The 22321-nt window shown below is 47.3% G+C and overlaps 1 protein-coding gene across 3 annotated transcripts in view; it reads left to right on the top strand.

The window, feature by feature from the left end:
• Cystm1 (cysteine rich transmembrane module containing 1) overlaps positions 1-22321 on the top strand; it is a 58201-nt gene that overhangs the window by 29011 nt on the left and 6869 nt on the right. The window contains exon 3 of one of the 3 annotated variants that reach the window (XM_032886239.1): positions 17692-17879. The exons of the other annotated variants lie outside the window; for them this stretch is intronic. Within the exon in view, the coding sequence (XP_032742130.1) occupies positions 17692-17804 (113 nt within the window). The 3' untranslated portion in view covers positions 17805-17879. Of the gene's footprint in view, positions 1-17691; positions 17880-22321 lie in introns of those variants that run through there. 3 annotated transcript variants of the gene reach the window in all.

Genomic DNA, 22321 nt, shown 5'->3' with positions numbered 1-22321 from the left:
GACCTGGCTGAATGACCCTCGGGCTCAGAAAATTCTAACAATAGTCTCAGGGCCTTAAGTTCCATTTATAATCCAGATACTCCATCATCGCCATTCATTTTCATGGTATTTCCTGGGCCGTTGTTGCTTACATGAACATGGCTGACACTGTGCTATTACATCGTGGACACCATGTGTGTTTGGTACAGGCACCTTTCCTGTAGGGCAGGATTTCTCAGCATTATTGGCCCTTCTACCAGACATCTTTTACGGGTGTTTTCCTGCAGCCCTGTAGGGTGAGCAGCAGTGCACCTCCGTATTAGCTGTAGCAAATACTTTTAGTTGTCTCCTGGTCTTATCATGTCCTCAGAGGGTCCACAGCACCTTCCCTTGAGAACCTGCTGTGGAGTCTGAGTCATTCAAATTTAATCCAGAGAAGGAAAAGGCCTTCCCAACCAGCTTTGTCAACTCCTGAAAACATAGAACGAGTTCTGCTGGCCTGCTGGGGAAGGTGGTTTCAGAATTCGGAACTAGGTAGAACTTCTGGACCGGACAGACTTTGTCTATGCAGTTTGGGGTTAGAAAAGTGGATGCTACCAATTCCTCTATTAAAGCCATTAGAACAAAAAGTTTCAGGCCAGTGTTTTTTTTATATTAAATATTCAGTAGTTCTTTTGTTAAAGAATAAATACTATGTAAATCATAGAGCAAATATTTGCCAACCAGTTGCGTATGTTGGGCACTTTTATCTGCTAACTCATTTAGTCCTTAGAACAACTCTCTGAGGTAAGCCTTCTTGTTCTTGCTGCTCTGTAGATTAGAAGTGTAAGGGCCAACATGTCTCTGGGCAGTCGGGAGCCCGGAAAGCTGAGATCCCACCCAGCAGGCTGAATCTGCAGCCTGAGCCCCTTGGCAATGGCTTCATTACTGAGCTCTTACTGCAGTCCCTGGTTCTAGGCTAAGAGATTCGTGGATTAATTTCTGGTTCCTTTCCTTTCCTTTCTTTCCCTTCCTTCCTTCCTCCCTCCCTTCCACCCTCCTTTCCTTCCTTCCTTCTTACCTGGGGTTTCTCTGTATAATCCTGGCTGGCCTAGAACTCAGAGATCGTCCTGAACGCTGGGATTAAGATGACACCACCACTGCGCCAATAATTTCTGATGTCTTAACAGTCTTCCAGGATACGTGATAATATCCCTGTGAGACCAGGGACTTACAGACACTGTAAGGTCTTGCTGTGGTCACTCAGGTCTGACTTGCTTCTGTGTGTCATGTGGTCCCCCACGCACGAGTTTAAAAAAAAATCATGGGGGAGAGGGGCATTGGGTAAATGTCCTCACCATCAAGCCTGATGACTTGAGTTTGAGCCCCAGACTATGTGGTGAAGGAGAGAGCCAACTCCCTCAAGGTCATCCCATCCCCACACAAACACATTTTAAAAGGTTAAACCATTTATGACCTTGGACCACACTCTTTCATCCAGTTCTATGCATCTCCTAATTCAGGGCTGGTCACAGCTGTCGCTGGGCCTCCTTAGACCTTATTCATGTGAAGACTATCTTCCTTAACCCAACCAGCAGTCCCAGGGAGACAGGAAATAACTTTCCTATGGTCTGTTGCAGCAGTAGCTAGCTGAGCCTGATTTGAACCCACGTCTATCTGGTTTCAAGCACCTTTAAATACAGCATTAGCAACAGCACACACTATTAGTTGTAAAAGGATTTGTAGAATTCTCTGTGGGGACACTCAGTGAACATCACAAAGTCAGGTGACAGTAGCCTTCAGGAGTCTCTTAGGGACTTAGCACCAACTAGGTCCAGCTCTTCAAGTGTGGTCTCCTTGATAACTGAGCTGTCTCATGGACCTGTTGGTTATGTTAAGACAGTTTAGCCAAGCGTGCTGGTCTGCCTTTAAGCTCAGCACTTGGGAGGCAGGGGCAGATGGATCTCTCTGTGTTTCTTTTTTGAAGGGCTGGCTTGGCTTGCCCAGCACCCAGAGTTAATGGAGTGTGAAAACACAACTACTTTTTGCATATTCCTTTTCCTTGGCTGGCAGGAATATCCAGTGCTTGCTGACTGAAAGCAGGCTGGGTTGTTGAGACAAGTTTGTCATTGAATTCTTGCCCCCCCCCATCCATGTACAGCCTGGATTTTCTGCTCGAATATCACACCACCTCATTTTGAAACAAAATGCTCTCCATCCTTCACGTTCACAGCCTCCTTCTGTAGTTGGGCCAGCAGAAGCAATGAAGACACTGGTTTGGTGGGCAAGGAAACAAGTCCCAGAAAACACTGCTCTGTTCAAGAGGCCGCTAAGGACGTTTAAGCGTGGGTGGGATGAAGTGTGTCAGTCTCAGAACGACTAACTGAGCACTCACTGCTGGAGCTTCTCTTTGCAAGCCTCTCTCCTGAGTAAGACCAGTGCTTCAAGTCAGTAGGTATCGGGACAGCGAGGTGACAGGGATCTCCCTACATCGTGATTTCTGAATAGGCATTAGCTGCACTGCAAGGACCTAGGCTCCAGGCTGCTCAGGGCAATGTGGCTCTTGTCATACCAGCTGCCCATGTGGCACAATGCCCAAAGCCACCTAGCACCATTCTCCCAGTGGCCAGTGTGGTTAGCCATACTGGAAACCTGAGGAAAACCTCTTTACATCTGAAGTCTCCCTTGGGTTTTTATGGAAGCCACTTTCAGGAGAACTGGCTACCCAGGAAATGGTACCTTTTAAGAAGCCTACATTCCACCGTTGTTGTGGCTCTCCAGAGTTGAGTTGATCTAAAATTTGAGATTTCCACAGGATGATTATCATTAGGCCGCTGACAGGGAAAACCACAAGCACTGGTGTCTGCACTGCCAAGTGAGGACTCAGCCTGACAGACAGTGGCTGCGTGAAGGCCAAATCCAGACTCACCAGTGCCCACAAGACCCGGATTCTTCCAAAGCTCAGCTCAGTCGGCTCTCCTAACAGTCAGATCTTCAGCTCTGGCTAGACCTAGGTTCCTGTACCAAAAAACGTGGCCACTTAAAAAATAATCATCTTATGGAGAGATGGCTCAGTGGCTAAAAGCAAGGACTGCCCTTCTGAAGGACTGAACTCCATCCCCAGCACCCATATTTGGTGGCTTACAACCTCCCTTAACTCCAGCTCTAGGGACATCAAGTTCCTCTAGTCTCCATGGGCCTCTGCACTCACATGCACATACCCATACACAGATACAGCACATACTCACACATACACATAATTAAAAATAGTAAAAACAAATCATTTAAGAACTTTGTAAATCGCACAGTTGTATCTTCCTGAATCTGGGAAATGGTGGAGCTTGGGTTGGGTCAGTGGTAGAGCCTGTGACCAGCATGCACTTTCATTCCACTGTGTGAGTCCCAGGAATTGAACCCAGGTTATCAGGCTTGGAGGCAGACGCCTTTGCTGGCTGAGCCACCTCACCAGTCCATGATGTAGTTCTTTTTGAAACTCATCTAATACATGGTCTTGATCCACGGGATATACGTGAGGCGAATCCTGTACTACGTAAAAGTGTGCAGGGTGTTCTGTTCTTGTTTCTGTTAACATTTTAAATTGTCAAGACCAACCTGAGTGCATCTTGGCTCCAGAGAATTGGAGTCTTCAGGAATGCGTGTTGGTTTATACTGAGGTCTCCATTCGAGACGTTAGTCTCACTCTGCTGACTCCATCTACCCCAATACAGTCTGTGCCTCACTTATGATATCGATATTGGACTGTCTTCCCCAATTGTTTGTTGTTCTACCTTTTCAGGATTTCTTCTTCTTCTTCTTTTTTTTTTTTTTCTTTTTTTCAGAGCTGGGGACCGAACCCAGGGCCTTGCGCTTGCTAGGCAAGCGATCTACCGCAGAGCTAAATCCCCAACCCCTCAGGATCTCTTCTTGAACCTGCAGTTCACTGTTTCTGCCAGACTGGGTGGCCAGCAAGCCCCTAGTGTCTGGCTGTTCACCACTGTCCCCAAGGACTGGGGTTATGGACAGGTCCCCGCACTAGTTCTTTCTGTGGCTCTTGGGGCTCTGAGTTAATGTCCTGTGCTTGCACGGCGAGCACTTCACTCACTCACCTGTCTCAAAAGCACCACAAAAAGGCCGCTTTGCCTTTTAGCCCTTGACTAATTTAGAAGTAGAGTAATAACAGTAACAGCCACAAGTCTCTTCTGGTTTTGTGCTAGGTACCGACTGCTTTATCTATCTTTTTTTTCTGTCGTTATTTCAATTTATTGTAAAAGGGTGCCAAACTAAGGCATCAAAAAAATAAAAAGCTTTTAACACACCTTTCTATACTCAGAGCTTCAGATATTTCTTGATGTTGCAGATGCTACTGTAAATGCTTCTGGGTGAATACAGTGTATTTAATGATTATCCTCAGAGGAGCTCAGTTTGCCCTGCGATCCCAACAAGTCATTTCCTGCACAAGGAAACCAACCCCAGGAGACTCCACAGAGGAAAAAGAGGACACATAAATATTACATAAACAAACTCACCGATTAATAAAAGAAATCTTCTGTGGAGAGAGAACTGGCACCTCCTGCAAGGATTATCTATCTTATGTGAGCTTTCTAACAGGTTGGTGCTTTTTGTAGCTATTTTTCCACAAAAGAAACTGAGCCATGGAGAGGGTAAGGGACTTGCATTTGACTTTAAATGGACTATGTCAAGTATATTAAGCACAACCTAAATCTAGTGAACTTGTGTCTGTAAGAGCTGGGCCTTGGCCATACAGAACTAAAGAGGCCTACCTTCTACTGAGCTGAGCTGAGAAGCTGGCAGGAACCTGGAGTCCACAGAAACAGATCCAGTGGCTGGACCCTGACAATATTTGAGTCACTGCTCTTCTCTTGTCTTGCCTTGGCTCCCTGGAAGAGTAGGTCTCCTCTCCAGGAAACTTTCCTATCAACTTTTAGGGAAAGTCTTACCAGCTCACACCAGGAAGCCGGCTACTCTATGCTGGCAAGGCTGCAACCCTTGAGTTTTGAGAGGCCAATTGTATTCCCTTCTTTTTCCTTCCCTGCTGGAGGAGTTGGCTTATGTATTTAGACTAGGATACTGATTGGAAAAGACCCCCCTACTGGGGGGGGTATCTTGACTCACTCTTAGCGTTTTAGACATTACCTTTCTGAAGCAAGAGGGAGGAATGGATTGCACATGTTCTTGGGGAATAGCCCAGGTTTCTTCCTGGGGTCCTAGGCATCAGACCTTGTTCCCTTTAACAGAGAGAGCATGGGACAGCCTAGAAAAGAGTCTCAGGCCATTTATTTATACTTTCTCCTCCTCCTCCTCTTCCTCCTTTTCTTCTTCTTCTTCTTCTTCTTCTTCTTCTTCTTCTTTTCTTCTTCTTCTTCTTCTTCTTCTTCTTCTTCTTCTTCTTCTTCTTCTTCTTCTTCTTCTTCTTCTTCTTCTGCTTCTTCTTCTTCTTCTTCTTCTTCTTCTTCTTCTTCTTCTTCTTCTTCTTCTTCTTCTTCTTCTTCTTCTTCTTCTTCTTCTTCTTCTTCTTCTTCTTCTCCTTCTCCTTCTTCTTTTCCTTCTCCTTCTTCTTTTACTTGTTCTTCTTGTTCTTCTTTTCTTTTTTCTTCTTCTTTTTGGAGGTAGAATCTCCTTAGGTCTTTATTTTTAGTAGTATCTAGATTCTCCCTGAATTGTGAGAACAGAGCCCAGAGCCTCATATATTTAAGGGCATACCCTGTCACTGAGCCACACCACTGACTCTCAAATACTTGCCCAACGTGGAAGACTTTACAGAAGTGGTGTGAGATTGAATTATGAAGGCCAAACATGAGAAGGCCAGGCATCATGGCACACACCTTTAAGCCTACCACTAGGGAAGCAAAGGCAGGCAGATCTCTGTGAGTTAAGAGGCCAGCCTGGTCTACCTAGTGATAGTGAGTTCCAGGACAGCCAGGGCTACATAGTGAGACCCAAAACATACAGTAACCTCAAAAGATACTTTGTTGTGAGCAGAATGACTTTTGTTCTTGTTTTTGTTTTGCTTGTCTCATGTACCATGTGAATCTTAGGTCATTTATGGATCTCAGTTCCTTTCCCTTCCCAGAGTTCCCCCAAAAGTCCTGCCCAGGATCCTCTGTCAGCCTTTGAGTAACCATGAATTTCCCTGGGCCATGGGCAGGGTATTCTAGGGCTACAGCACTGAAAAAAAAGTTCCAAAAATGCCCCGTGGACGGGGTGTTTTGTGGTTCAGGGCTTACTCTCCCTGGGCCACTGCTGTCAGCTCCACTGCTGTCAGCTCCACTGCTTGCTTTCTCTTCTCCTGAGTCTAAAGCAATGGCCTGATACCAGGCATTGCCACCGGCCCTTTTGAGAAGTTTGGGGTATGCCCAGATCGTTTGACGCTTTGAACTGAGCGAGACAGGGGGAATGGCAAGGCTGTGGTGGGACATGCCTGCCGTCTCGCACTCCAGAGGCTAAGGCAGGGGGATTGTGAGTTTGAGCTAGCTTGGATTCTCTAATGAGACCCTGTCTCAAAAACAAAGTTTTGTGACTGTCTTCTCTCAGTACTTGGTTGGTTTTGTTGCTTTTACTGCTATTCATAGTTCTTCAGAGAGCAGCTTAACTAAATCTGTGCCTTCAGCTTGCTTTCAAGTGAGGTTTGAATAGCTATCCTAGTGGCAATTGTTTATTCATTTGGTGTCTTCTGTGTACTGGGCCTACTGAATTCCCTGTGGCAGGTTGTGGGCAAAGGGTGATAAATGGCGTTGAAGTCCTGAACAGTTTTATCAAGGTAGAACTAGGAGCAGGGAGCTCACCAGAGCTTTTCTTGAAGATCAAGGGGGATTCCTAAATAAGATCACTGCCCTCTTTAGCATAAGAGTGATTAGGGTAGGGTTACTACAGGGTTCTTGTTAGCTGCTAGCTCCAGCCTTCTGGAACTGTGGGCATACATGGTAAGGACGACTGTGTAGTTATGTTTTATTAAACTGGGAGGTGTCACTCCTGGCCCTTCTGGATTGTCAGCCAGTCACTAGCATTGACAGCTCTTTTACCCATTCCCTTGTCTCTTGTTGGTTCTTCAGAAACGCCTTAGTTTATTATATAGGAGTATGTGTAGGCTCTCCTGGCTTTATGTAATGCCCACGGTGCCTCCAGTTAGCTCAGCCCCAGGGGGCTCTGCCTGGCCTTCTTTAGGTGTCTGTCTGGGGAGTAACAATAGCTGCTAATGTACACTGAACATTTGTGTCCTGTGTGTATTCATTCACTGAGGAAACATGCATCTTACACATGGGGAAACTAAAGCTGGAGAAACTGTGGCTTTAAGAATGACCTTGAGGGTGGTGTAGGACACCTGCCCTGTGTCTCTCCTTTCTCTGCACTGTGTTCCTTGACAGGACTGGTTGCCAGGTGAGACACTGGTCTGCTTGTGCACAGGTAGGTAGATGTGGAATGTTGCAGACAGTCCAAGCGTGTTCTCTAGGGTGAGAGTGTAGTATGTAGAGTTCTCTGAGAGTGATTCTGTTCTCTCTCCAGTTTCTCTAGATGGTGACACTATAAATAAACCCGCTGCCTTGGGCAGCTGAACTCTCCTCAGTGGTTTGGGAAAAATCAAATGTGTTCTAGACTTCCTGGCAGAACAGAGCAGAGGCTCCAAGTATGGGTGCTTTACCCCCAAGGCCAAACCATTTCAGAGTTTTATTGAAAAGATTTCATTTCAGGGTGTTATTGCCTGTTTCAGTGGGAATGTGATGATAGTATATCTTTTGAATGTCATAGTGACAAGCTGGCCAGACTGAGTGTTGATCACGGGAGAAAGGTGTTTCTCTAAGTGCTGGCTCTGTCTCCCAGGCTACCAGAGTTCCAGTCACAAAGTCTGGCTCCCCCTCTGTCTCCCTTTCTCCACTGGGAAACCTCTGGCCTTAACAAATAAGTGTGTCTGTGAAAAGAGAGTGGTTTTCAGGACCCATTGGCATTGACCTTCAGGTGGATGTTAGCTTGTCATAGTTAGAAAAACTGTGTACGTGACCAGCAGAGCGTCTCACACCACTCTTTTCAGATGTGCAAGGATAACCTATCCTCTAACTCTGGGCAGTGTGCTCAGGTACTCAGAGGGGAGACATAGGCCCGTCAGTGAGGGCTGTGCCATGTCAGCACACTCAGTGACAATGTCCTCCTGTCTCCTCCTTGACCTCAGAGCTCACTGGGTTCAGGGCTCTACCTGCACTCAGGAGAAAACAGCTATTTTTACTGTCATATAATTACGTCTGTTGGTCAAGGAAGAAAACAGCCTGGGGTGTTTTTGCATAAATACATCTGTGGGAGCTGTTAATTAGTAACCTAGAAATCTGTTCTGGGTAGAAGCCAGTTGTGGTCTGTATACCTAAGATAAAACATGATTTGTATTCAGTAGAAATGATATGCAGTGTTTGCTCTCCTGGAGAATGTGGCAGATACTGTTTGAATGAGGCTCATGGGGCTGGCACTGCACATGAGTCAGGCTGACCTTGCTGATAACAGGTGCCTGTGCCTTTCTGTGCCTGGGCATGAACAGGTAAGACCGCAGCTTCCTCCTGGGCGATTCTGCCCATTTGGGCAGGTTCCAAAGAGCTGGCTCCCCTCACAGTAACCTCTCCATAATTTTCCTATAATTCCTTTTCCTATAATTCTAGTACTAAACCCCCAAAAGCAGTGGTTTCCCTGATCTCTCATTGGCTCTCTAAAATCATTGTAACAGTTTTACTTTCTGGGCCATCTACATTAGAGGCTGGGAAAACTCTCCTACTGAGCTATACATCTCCAGTCCTTCACCAGAACATGAGGGCTATGTTAGTCAGAAGGCAGGGCCAGCCCACGGTGACACAGGACTGGCGTTCATCCCCCCACAGCTCATCACAGGAGGACCCTGTCCTGATACAGAGTTTCAGTTGTCTGACCTGTTGGTTCTCCCTAGTCTAGCATGCACCAGCGCCCTGAGTTAGACAGTCTCTAAATTCTAAGCTCTAAAATCCTCCAGGGTTGGCTGTGTCAGGAAAGGAGAAGTGAGCATTGAGGGGGGAGACCGAGGAGCGACCACAGCTAGTTTCTCCTGGAGCCCTGGGGGTGAGGTGTGCTCGGAGGGACAGTCTGGAAGAGTCTATGGGCCAGGAGAGCAGGCAGACCCCAAGGCAGAGCCTTGGATTTCCGTAACCGTGACATGCCGTGCTGACTGGAGTCCAGGCTAAGGGGAATTGAAGCTGCCGTTGGAACAGAATGTCCCTGTGCCACCAGCTTAAAGAATTTTGCTGCTGTGAACTAGGCTCTGGTGTCCTGAATGGTGAAGAGCTCTGGAAGGCTCTCGAATCCGTAGGAGCCTGAAGAATGTGGGTTTTGATGTCACTCAGGATCCCTGAAAGGATGTGTATAGTTTATAACATAAATCCGCTCTTTTGACCGTATCTGAGGACATACAGCCCTTTGGCGTTAGGTGCATTGACACTGTTGTTCATTGTCTGTTCTTCCCAGACTGAAATGTGGCACCTCTTGAATCACAGACCCCATGCTCATCCCTTTGTCATGCCCCACAACCCCATTCCCCTTTCTGCCTGTGGATTTGACCAGTCTCTACTTCAGATCAGTGGAATCATAGGGATCCTAGTAGCAGCCTTTCTGTGACTGGCTGATTTCCTTTCTTTAGCACTTACCCACTTTTTCTTTTTGAGGCTGGGTAATTCCCATTGACGATAAACTCCACATTTATTTTATTCATTCATTGGTAGACATTGAGCTGTATTCACCTTTCAGCTGTTGTAAATAACTTCAAATAGTGTGAATAATGATCTTTGTTATACAGTATTTGTTCAGGTCCTTGCATTCAGTTTTTTGGGTGAGGGTATTAAAGCAAGATGTCTTTAAAGATTAGTTGCTGATGAATTCCCTTTCTCCACTGAGGGCTTGACTTTCAGACAAAAGTCAGCTTTCCTCAGCTTCTAAGTTTAGATGGCAGTGTACCCCGAGTGGTCATCTCAGCCTCGCACTGCATTTGATATTTGATCAGCTTTCATAACAGGCTACAGTCGCATTCTTACATATCATTTTCCACCAGGAGTTGAGTGGTGAGTTCCTTGTAACTGCAGGGGTAGCCTTGTGCTAAATAGAACCCTGCTTTGGTGGGGGGAGGTTGTCCCTAGAAATGGCTCCATTTTGAGACTTGAGCTGTGAGCTGTTGAAGCCCGAGGACTTGCAGCAGCAGCAGCTTTGTTGCAGCACACAGCGTCCGTTTGTTGACTGATAATCTGCTTCCGTTTCATCTGGTTCTTGTAAAATATAAGTGGAATTACATGTAGATGTTCCCTGGGAAAATGGCGCACTTGTGAAGTTCCTTGCTGTTGGGAATTGCCACCCAACTGGTTGCACGGGCTCCTGACACACCTGCTTCGGAGTGGGCCTTGTACAGCACAGCTGTTGTGTATGGAAAGGCTTCCCAGGCCTGGATCCCCCGTATTTACCTGCCATTACTGCTGGAAGTAAGATGGCTGGTTGTGTGAAGCTGAGGTCTTAATGGTCATTGGTGTTTTCTTTGTTAATTAGAAATTCTCTAGACCCACAGATGAGTCACTCAGATTTCTTCTGCGTAGCCACAGACACGGTAAGGACCTAGACTGTGGGCCATGCAGCCCGTGTGAATGGTGCAGAGATCCTGCTGGCCATGTTTCGGGCACCCTGCCCTGAATCCCAGGCCTTATGGATGCAGTGTGTAAGTGAGGAACTCAGAAGAAGGAAAGCATCACCAGCTGTAGCCTTCGTTACTCCTGCTCACCCTGTCTTACCATGTGCTGTGCAGCTTGCACTGGCCTAGAGTCGGTCCTTTCTCATCTGAATGTTGACTTGAGTCTCTCTGCCTCAGAGCTCAGCCGACAGGGCTGGATTTGCATGCTCGCCAGTGAGAGTGCTTGCCGGACGAGTGTTGATGGGCTGGAGACCGTGCAGAAGCTCCTCCAAGGAGCCGTCAAAACTTGGGTGGGGCAAAGCAGAGGAGAATGCTCCTGACTTTTCTCTGGTAACTTTTTCACTGCTCTGGTACATGGCTGCTGAGACAGGAAGCATAATCAAGTGGTATTTTGTTGACAAGACATTTTCGGCTTTGGGCATTTACTACAAAGCACCAATATCAAGGTGCAAGGACAGTCCAAGTTAGGAGCAGGGCTGACCTAGGGAGGGAAGGGGCATCAGGCAGGTTTGAGGTAAATAAGGGACCTGTCAGGACTGTGGCCTGGGTTTTGTGCTCTGCTGTTTGAGTTTGTTTTGAATGCTATAGAGTACAAGCAGATAACTCTCAGGAACAGAGGTTTTATGGGGGCAGAGGGCAAGGATGATATTTTCACAAGGTGATCCAATCTTGAACGGAGTTTCTGACGTCACCGTGGGAGGAGCCAGCTAATGAGCCAGGCAGGTGGTTTAGGAGCTGACTTCTCCGCGTCCCACAGGCCATGCCTTTGACGAGGAAAGGAAAAAGGGTTATTCAACAGATATGCCGCCAGGCCAGTTCCTGGAGGTGGATGGGCGTGCTTGCGCACAGGTGTTCCTGCCCATCTGGTTCCTGGGAGGCTGAGACACAGCAGGTGGTCTAGGCAGGTGCAGAGAAAACCCCTGGGAGGAGCAGAGTTCCTGCTGCGGTGCACAGGATGTCCAGGCCTTCAGTGGGTGAGGCATTTTTCTGTTGGGCATGGGCCTGTCTGACTGCACCTGCGTCTGTGTCCCTGGGCTCTAGTCCTGATGCCTCCTACCAGTGCTTCCTGTGTTTTAGGCTCAGTATTTAGATCCCCTCCACTGCTCTTGGAGGCACTCTGCCTGGACCTTACTGGGCTTCTAAGCATTGGACTTCCTAAAGGTGTGACCTAGATTCCAATTATGTTGAAGCCAAAGGAAAAAAGTAACAGGAACTGTGTGGAGATGTGTGCAGCGTGGAGCAAGGGAAGATACATAGGCAAGAGCCCGATTTCAAGGTTCTTCCCTTCTCCCATAGGCCAACCAGCTCTGCTTTCAATCTCTCTTCCCTCATGGTGGCGGCTCTTCCCACACAGGAACAGTCCTTTGCTACTTACAGCCGGACCCCTTGCTTCTAGAACAGCATGTGGCTTTGCCTCCTGACCTCTTGCTTATTTCAGAAGCTTCTCCCTAGAGTCCAAGGGAGCCCCTCTCAGTCTTTTTCATCTAGATCAGCCTGTACGAAGCCTACTTTTGTCTGGCTGGTAGCACATGGCTGTCATCTCAACATTTGGGAGTCTTAGGCAAAAGGATTGAGAGTTTGAGGCTAGCCTGGGCTAAACAGCAAGACCATTCCTCATTTTATCAGGTGGGGCCCTGCCTGAAAACTCACAGTCATGTGAATAACGGTAAGAGTTCAGTGAAGTTTACAGTGATTCACAGTGTGCCAGCGCTGCTCTGATGATGTATTGTCTTTTAATTTTCCCAACAACTCTCTGGGCTGCAGATCACCAATATTACCCCTCTTTTATTACAGAGGGAACTGAGGCTAAGAGAGATTATTAACTACTCAAAGTTGCTTGGCTAGGAAGTAGATGATTGTATATTTAAATTCAATTTGATATGTTTTATTAAAATCACTACTCTAAAATCCTGAATGTAGTATCCCCAACTAAATGGAGACATGATGTCTTGAAGTTTGTGGCCTGGCTTGAGGACATCTGTTCTCATGTGTTCTCTTTGTACTGGTGTGATGAAGGCCATGCCCAAGTGCAGCCCAGGAGGAAAGGACTCAGTTGTCTTATATGTTCGGATCACAATCTATCACTGAGGGAGCTAAGGCAGGAACTCTAGTAGAACCCCTAAAGGGACGCTGCTCCTGTACCTCATTTCTATTTCTTGCTCAGCCGACTTCTTACACATTCCAGGACCACTTGACCAGGAATAGCACTACCCACAGTGGTCTGGGACCTCCCACATCAGCCATCAGTCAAGAAAATGTCCCACAGACTTGCCTACAGTCCAGGCAGTTCCTCACCTGAGGCCCCCTCTTCCCAGATGACTTCAGCTTGTATCCGGTTGACAAAAACAACACAATATTCCTTTAGGATGCCCCGGAAAACCAAAGTGCCCCCTTTGCACCTCCCCTTATCCTCTTATTACCCATCAATACAGAAGATGTCTATGACCTCTAACAACAGCTTGGGAAGTCTCCCCATCAAAGAAGCAAGCATCTGATTCCGTAGCACCAGATGCCAGCCTGGGCATCGTCTGAGCCATTCTCAAGTTGTCCACCCAGAATGGCATCAGCTCCTGTGTTGAAGGCTCAGTCTCTACATGCGTTCCTCCATCCAGTCTCAGTCCCCACAACCCCCTCCTCCTGTTCATTGGTTTGCTTGAGTGACTCAGGGAACACTTATGTTTGCTGGTTTATTATAAAAGCCAGTACAAAAGACAGACAAAGTGATGTAGACCATGAGGGTGCAGAAAGTTGTATTTTTGCCCTCTCCAGGTCTGACATCCAGGGACTGCCATCAGTTTAGGGCTGTCTAGAAGCCCCAAACTCTGCCCTTTGGAATGTTTTATGGAGGCATCCATGATTGGACTAATGCAATGACCTTTTAATAAGTTCCTCATTTTGTGGTGACTGCCAACCATAAAATTATTTTCATTGCTACTTCATAACTATAATTTTGCTAGTTATGAATTGTAAATATCTTGTGTTTTTCCATGGTCTTAGTTGACCCCTGTGAAAGGGTCATTCGACTCCCAAGGAGTTACAACCCACAAGTTGAGAATCACTGGACTAAAGGGTCAGCTAGAGCAGGGAAACCAGCATGGCCTGTCAATGTAGCACTCCTCTCTCTGGCGCTGTTGGGCAGGATCCTTAGGGAATAAGGACAAACTTCTGACCTACTTTAAGGTAAGCCAGAGAATTCACCTTTTTTTTTATTTATTTTGTTTGTTTGATTATTGAGACAGGGCCTCACTACATAGCTTTGACTGTCCTGGAACCCACTTTATAGACCAGGCTGGCATTGAACACACATGCGCCACCGTGCCCAGCTCTTAAGGGAGTTCATTCTTAATAGCCAGTTCCAACACAGAGAGGTGGGGAAGGGTTAGTACTTCTGTGAACCTGATTTAGGGAAGAGTCCTGGTTTCTATGTCTGCCTCTGGGCAGGAGTTAGGAGCCAAGGACCGTGGGATGAGACCTCAATAACAGATTCTCACGTGCGTCTGTGTGCAGTTGTCAGGTAGAAAGGATCCCTTCTGTTTTATGTGAACGTCATCAGCAGAGTCCTGGCAGAACCTGCTGCCCCTTCCCCCACCTTGCTTACTGCTTCCAGCTGTACCTCAGTTCCTGAGGTGAGGAGAAAGACCAGGACAGAGGCAGCTTGAGCACGCAGTGAGGGCTGCCTTGTTGCACACTGCAGGGAGAGGCACGCAGTGAGGGCTGCCTTGTTGCACACTGCAGGGAGAGGCACGCGGTGAGGGCTGCCTTGTTGCACACTGCAGGGAGAGGCACGCAGTGAAGGCTGCCCTGCTGCACACTGCAGGGACAGGCACGCAGTGAGGGCTGCCTTGTTGCACACTGCAGGGAGAGGCACGCAGTGAGGGCTGCCTTTTTGCACACTGCAGGGAGAGACATAGGATATACTGTTTAAGACACCTTTATGCCCTATACATTCAGAGGTCTAGTGTGAGCCACTCAAGGGTGGTAACACACACAGCCAGGCACAGCTGGACGACATGCTGGGTCCTGGCCCAGCAGACTTTGCCTTTAATCTCTGATATAAACACTGGCTGCCTGAAAGCAGTTCCTGTCACCCAGCTTTCAGTGACCAGAGTTCTGCAGACTTCCACACTACCAAATATAGTCCTTAGTGCTGGAAACAGAATTTTACACATGAAATTCATACTTCTGTTTGGAGTGTTCACAGCCTAGTACTTGCTTTTACAGGGCACGTGTGTCCGCAGTTAGGTCCCTTTACTCTTAGGAAGAGGGGGCATTGGTGATGTTTCTGTGATTGCTGCAAACTCTCTAAGTGCTATATACTCTTGTCAAACTGCTAGGCAACCTGCCTTGGGGACAGAGGTCAAATGAAAGTCTCACATGTTCAGAAAGGGCACTTGGTTGAGGTGTCTGAGGCCCCACACACCCATAGGATCCATGGAGTCTGAATAGTTCAGACAGTAAAGGGAAAAGTAGGTGTTGTTGAGCAAATGAGTGATTGGTTGGTGGGTTAAGTGTGGGACGGTGAGAGGTGCTGCAGATTAGCTGCGAGATGGGGAGGACATGCTGACAGCTGACTTTGGACAAAACCAGATTCTATCTGGAGCAGTTTCTTCTCCATAAAATTGGACCTCAGTATGCTGGCTCCCTGTAATGTGCAACACCTCCTGTGTGTGGGCCCCATGATGGCTGGGAGATGAGGGCAGCTGTGCTGACTTGGAGGCTGCAGTCCTGTATCCTTGTGTTCCAGATGTTGGAGGGCACCTAGAAGAAATGGCAAAAGGAAATGTTTGCAGAAGATATGCATGTCCTTAGTGTTGGTGGATGGAGCGAGCAGGCTCTTCCTGATCGTGTACCCCTGAAGAACCAGGCCAGCAGCAGAGGAGAGAAGCTGTCACTGGAGTTGAGATGTAGGGACTCTGCTTAGGATGTGAGAAGAACATAGATAGGGTTATAGTGTGGTGAGCAGGACCAGGGGATCCAGGACCTAGAATCCTCCCAGATGTTCACTGCTTCCTGTGCCCTCTTCCTCCAAGACCCAGATCAGCTGAGCTTTCAGCTCCGTAGAAGAACCCAGAGAAAAGAGGGTGAGGCTGGGGCTGTGTGTTAATAATGTTATGTTGCTTTGGGGAGAGAGCAGGGGTCAACAGAAACCTTGGCATGTTTGGGGCATGGCATATAGGGGAGTGTAAAGAAATTATTCTAATTAGCCCATATAACAGACACAGAAGCCTGGTATTTTATTTACCAACTCTAATCCTGGACTGGGCAGGTTCTAAGCTATCCTCACCTGTAGCCAAACCACACGCCCCTTGTTAATTGCTGTTAGTCTCTCCCGGGCTGCCTCTGTCCTTCAGCCTGTCCTCAGGATGCAGTTCTCCTGGTCACATGCTCATGAACCATCCAGCCTCATACGGATGCCTTCTCTTCCTCCTCTCCCCCCCTCCTCTTCCTCCTCCCCCTCCTCTTCCTCCTCTCCCTCTTCTTCCTCTCCCTCCTCTTCCTCCTCTCCCTCTTCCTCCTCTCCCTCTTCCTCCTTCCCTCCTTTCCTCTTCCCCCTCCCTCCGTCTTTCTCTTTTGCTCTCCTCCCCCGGTTTCTCCTGAGCCCCCTCACTCGATCCTCAAGTCCCACCTTTCTCTCTATTGCCCAATCACAGGCTCTAGCCTTTTACTAACCAGTCAGCTTTAAATTGGGGAGCAAGGTTTACACAATAAAATCGGGTATTCCTGAGAATGCACTCCTCTAGACCGCAACCAGGTCTTGGGCTCAGAGTTTAGCATTTGTAAGTGTAGCAACAGACCGACAGGGGAGGTTGTGTTTGCACTCACAGGGCCCAGCTCTAGGAATGGCACAAGCACAGTGCTGCTCACCCTCTAGGCCCTGAGCCTCTTAGAGGGAGCGTCAGTAATTTGATCTGGCTTCTGCTGCTTGGCCTGAGTCCTGGCATTCACTCAGGGCCCAGAGGCAGCTAACTCTGAGGAGTCTGACTAGAATCCTGATGGGTAGATGGGAGCGGGGATCAGACACTGCCAGCTGTGGCTCCGAGGGGAGCACAGCCTGGGTGGAGCCTGGCTGAGTGGACTTACAGTTTATGGTAGTGGCTTAGGAGGAAGCCAGGTCAGGGCCACTGAGGCAGTCAGTGCCGGGCAGTGAGCAGCACAGCTGAGCTTGCTGAGAGGACATGAGGGGTTCAAGGCCGCCAAATGAGACCGGTACCTTCCTGCTGGAGCTGGGTCTCTCTCTGCTTCCCTCTCTCCTTCCATTTTAGAAAGAGAAACCCCATTGAGTGTGGCTTATACCAAATAGATTTAGGAAAAGTGGAAAACGTGAAGTAAAAACCTCTATTCTTCCCCCACACTCTGACATTTAAGTTTCTCATATTATCTCAGAAATATGGACAACTCTTTTCATATAAATAATAAGATCATTACTGTATTCCTCCCTTGCTTACTCTGTTGGCCCCATAAAGACCTACTGAGCTCTCTTTAGTAGCTAGTATTCTCTGTCTGTTCTCTGGTATATGCTCCGCAGTGCGTTAGCTGATTGGACTCTAAAGTAAATTCATACTGATTCTTTCTCCTTATCCGAAGTAGTTGTAGCTCATCACCCACCCACACACACTATAAAGGTGTATGACAATGTCACCGTGATGGCTGGTAGTCAAACATGATTGTGAGGAATTAAATGAGTGGATAAAGCTTCTCCAGTGCCACCCGCACCAGGCTTAGGACAAGGGCTGTGAGTGGGCTCACTCATTCAATTTTTGTTGTAAATTGACAATATCAAATGAGGTGCTGGATGGGGTTTCATAACTTAGGGAAGTGAGTGACTGGGAACAGTGGTCTGACAATTTCTGATGTGTGCCAGGCACTGGAGTGGCCCCTGGGCTGCCCCTGCAGAGCTGACAGTTGTGTGCGTGTGAGTCTTACAGTGTGGTAAGTGCTACCAGACAGCCACTGCTCCAAGCCCCTTCTTAACTGCTCTCTCTCTTCCCCCGCCTGCCCCTTCCCTGCTCTCTCTCTTCCCCCGCCTGCCCCTTTCCCAGTGTACATTTTGGAACGGGAAAGGAAGACGAACACGGATGTTGGGTGTCAGGCAGTCCTGGCTGCATGCTGGGCCGCGCTCTGCTGCTGCTGCCTCCTGGACAGCTTGGACTGAGTAACCAAGACCCAGTTCTCTCACAGCCGCTGCTGTTCCCGCTGCTGGAATAAACAACTAGTGTTACACAAGTAACACTTTGACTGTTTTGGTTTTCTTTCTTTGGAAAAAAAAAACCCTATCTGTAGTCTTTCAAAGTTTAGCACATGTAAAGGGATGTGAAATAGTATTCCTCTTTTTCCTTCCAGATTACCGTTGACCTTGAACAAATACACATTTGTACATTACCAAATGTGTATGCATGCATACATATATACATATATAATTTTATACATTTACATATTTAAGTTTTATGTGAGCGCATGAGTCTGCCATGACACACATGTGCAGGTCAGAGACAACATTCAGGAGTTAGTTCTCTCCGTTCACCATGTGGACCCAGGAGTTGAACTCAGGTCCTCAGGATTGGTAGCATGTGCTTTGGCCTCTTGGTATATATTCTTAAGACCATTTTTCCCTATTGTCTTTTCCTACTGATTTTTAGAGAACCCTGGCTTGGTTTGCTTTTGCAGGGAAAGGGTCTCGTTATGTAGCTCTGGCTGTCCTGGAAACTAATTCTGTAGACCAGGCTGGCCTCAAACTCACAAGAATCTACCTGCCTTTGCCTCCCAAGTGCTGGGATTAAGGGTGTGTGCCGCTGTGCCTGGCTGAGAAGTTTCTTTCTGATGCATGAATGCTTGTCTGGTTTATAAACTTGCAAATTTCTATCAGGCTCTCTTAATTTTTGTAGCATAGCTTTAGTTGTTTTATTTAACTGTGTGCATGTCGTCTCTGTAATTCTTCACTTATTTCTTTGAGGTAAGGACTCTCCCTGAACCTGAGCTGGTATCTGTTTGTCAACTAAGTTGGTCACCAGCAGGTCCCAGGGCCATTATTTCTGTGCCCTGAGCAGTGCTGGGTACAGGCATGACTAGGAGGCTGGATTTGTACCTGGGTGCTGGAATCTTAATTCTTAATCACGAAGCATCTCTCCAGTCCCCTCAGTGTTTCTCTTGTTTCTCACTGTCTTCCTGATTCTGCCTCTCAAGTGCTGGGATACAAGCATGTAGCGCCATCCCCAGCCTAAACTTACGATCATGGTGGATAGAAGTCTCACCTTTTCTGTTTTGGTAGTTCTAGCCCCAGTTTTGATTAGGTCGTTGAGTAGAAAAGAAATAGAGCCTGATTCAGTTTCTTCTGTGTATGCTGTCACAACACATCTCTTCTGACACCAGAGTGGGAAGGTTTCTAGGCACCAGGCAGTCTGAGCAGCACTGGCAGACACCAGCATATTGTCCCCAACTCAGCTCATTCTGAAGATGCCTCAGAGGAGATGGCATTAGATCCACAAGCTGGGGGTGGGGGTGGGGGCACAGCGATGGAGATGGCGGACGATGACTACACTGCGTTATTAGGGCCGGTCCCATATCAGATGTCAGGCACAAGCCTCAGGAAGCTTTACTGGTCCTTCTGATCCTGGCTGTGTAAGTCGTTCCCACAGCCTTTCCTTGAGTGACTCAGAGCTCAGGGATCCTGCTAACTGGTGTATTCTAAAGACATTACAGGTGGAGGGGTCTGAAGAAGAGGTGTAGAGAATGAAGGAAGGGCCTATGTGCCTTTTTCTGAGTTCACTACCTGTTTGGGAACCTCTACGTAATCGAGTTTTCTGAACCCCACATCTTTTTGGGTTTTCCTGGAGACTGCATTGTAGCAGAGTGGCTGTACTGTAGCAAAGGCAGCCATGGAGTTGTGGCAGGGACTGGAGGAAAGGAGTCTAATGCCCACAGACTGAGTGGGGAAACCCAGTGAGGCCTGGCCCTTCCAGTTGGTCTCCATGCAGAATTCTTTCCTTGCTAAGGATTACTCTGACAAGGCAAGTCACAGGATTTCATGATGGCCAGCTCCAAACAGAGGAAGGGAAAAGAGCTTTCCTGACCTGCTTTGAGGAAGAGAAATCCCAGTTTCTGTGCTACCTTGGGAAGAAGTTATGAGCTATGGGTAAAGCATGTTTATAAATATCACAGCCATCTCTTCCCCATTAATTTGAAATGAGATCAGCCAAATTCCCATATATAAATGAAATGGTAATTATCCACTCTGCTGGCTCCTTTCATTCTTGAACTGGAAACAGAGCCCAGTCAAGCCCCCTCGACCGTATTGCTGTGACCAGAGATCTGCTGTAGACCAGTCTGCTTGTTTTGAGGTCTTTTCCCTTTCTCTTTCCTTTTCTTTCCTTTGAGACAGGGTCTGTAGCCTGAGTGACTGTATTGTGACTTGCTGTGTAGAATAAGCTGGCTACAAAGTCACAGAGATCTGCTTGTGGGATTTAATGTTGGGTTTAAAAGTATGCACCAAAAAAGGGAGGGGGTGTGTGTGCACCACCATGCCCAACAATTAAAAAAAACCCCAAGATTTATTTAACTGTTTTTCCTGCATGTCTGTATATGCAACTGTGCATGCCCGGTACCCTCAGCAGTCAGAAGAGAGCTTCAGGCCTCCTGGACCTGGAGTTTTGGGTGGCTGTGAACCAAACCGAGTCCTCTGCAAGGACTCTTAGCTACTGCACCGTCTCCCGATCCAGCCTCTCAGGGATTTTTGTTTGTTTGTTTTGAGGGTTTCCCCCCCTTGTTTATATGTGTTAGAGTTTCATGTAGCCCCAACTATCCTTGGACTGGTTATGGAACCAAGGAGAACCATGGACTCCTGACATCCCTGTCTCTACCCCCAAATGCTGGCATTACAGGCACCTGTCTACCATTTTATCCTGTTAACACCATATTACAGAGTAAACGCTTTTAATTTTGATAAAGTCAGGTTGCCAATTTTTCTTTTATAGATATTGCTAAATTAACCTCAAGTACTGAGGATTTTTAAATTTCTTCCTAAAAACGTTCCTATTCTATTTAGAATCATGATCCATTTTTAGATTAATTTTTAAAATAAAGTGTTTCGGTTCTGGGGTGGGGCCAGGTGTGATGTGCATGCCCTCTGAGTTCCAGGACAGCCAAGGGTATTCTCAAAAAAAAAAAAAAATGAAATAAAATATACTCAGGATTGTATTATTTTCTACATTCCATTTTTTTCAACATTCTTTATGGAAAACTCCCCTTGTTTCAGGGCTTGCTCTGCACACTTGTGAGCAAGCCAGCCATGTTTGTGCCAGCCCTTTTGTTATTTCTGTTCTATCCCTAGACCTAAGGAGACATGGACACTAATCACAAGTACTGTTAACTGCTGACCTGACCACTCTACTTTATAGGGAATCTTGTTTTAATTATCACGTCCTTTTGTCTTTCCATAATCTATCTATGCTGTGTCTTAGGATTTTTATTGGCATTGCATTCAGTCGCAATCATTGTGGGGCCTGGTCTTATTTCCCCACTTATTTGAGACAGGGTCTTACTGTGTAGCCCTGGCTGGGGCTCCAGCCTGACAGGTATTGAAGTAGGGTCCTTGATTGCTCTCTGTTCTTGCTCTTCACTGCTGTGACAGAGCTTAAGCCCCCAGCACGATGAGGTGTCTGCTGAGGTGAGACAGCACGTGAGGTTCCTGAGGACTTCCCTGCCTCCAGGTCCTCACACTTGTCAGGACACAGACCAGCTGCATAAGAGGATAAGCCTACATCACAGAGGCAGTCTAGACTTCTGTGAGTTTAAGGCCAGTTTGGTTTACATAGTGAGTCGTAGCCCAGTTAGGGCTACGTAGAGAAACCCTGTTCCAAAAAAACAAAATTCCTGCGTTAGGATATGTATGTGATGTGAGACAGTGACCTCTGTTGTCTGCTGTGATGTTCCCCATGCTGGGTTTGGAGCACCAGAGAAACTGTCTTCCCAAGTACACCTTGGAGCCGTCCATAATTGACTCCTTCACCTCTGATCCTCACAGCACATCTTCCCAGTTCCCACTCCCATTTCCTCTGATCTGCTCTGAGTGCCAGCTGTAACCCAGAAGGTACTGAGTGACTGCTGTGCCCCAGTGCCCCTCCCATCAAGTCTTCTGGCTGACCTCAGGATCAGAGGAATCTGGTCTCCGGTCTCACTAAATGTGCAGCGTTATTTGCTTAGGCTCTCTTCCCTCGGGGCATATCAGAGTGCTCCCCAAGGTCCGCAGCAGGAAATGGCCGTTTGGGATTCTCTTTGTGGCTTGTTTCCTTCTTTCTGCAGCATGGGAAATTCAGAAACACAAAAGCAAAATGAATTCTTTGTTTTACTTGTCAGACTGTAGGCCTTTCATTTTATAAGCATATCTGGATAGAGCCCCAGGCAGTTTGTGCACTGGGTGTGGCGTAGGGTGAGGCCCTATCAATGATGTTTGCTGCCATTTGCAAAGCCAAGATCTGCATGCAAACCAGCCAGCCCTGTGCTACACTGGAGGGCCCTCCACTCGCCAATAGCTCTGTCGGGACAAACAGTGCAATGTTTTAAGATCCGAATGCTGCCTGGGAAACTCGGGGAGGAAACTTTATATGGCTTCATATTGAGAGCCATATAAAGTGAAGACTTTTGACCTGTCTTAATACTGCAACAGTTTCCATGACT

The sequence above is a fragment of the Rattus rattus genome, chromosome 15 (genome assembly GCF_011064425.1).
Source record: "Rattus rattus isolate New Zealand chromosome 15, Rrattus_CSIRO_v1, whole genome shotgun sequence".
NCBI classification, from domain to species: Eukaryota; Metazoa; Chordata; class Mammalia; order Rodentia; family Muridae; genus Rattus; species Rattus rattus.
This window is presented reverse-complemented; position numbering and strand designations above follow the sequence as displayed.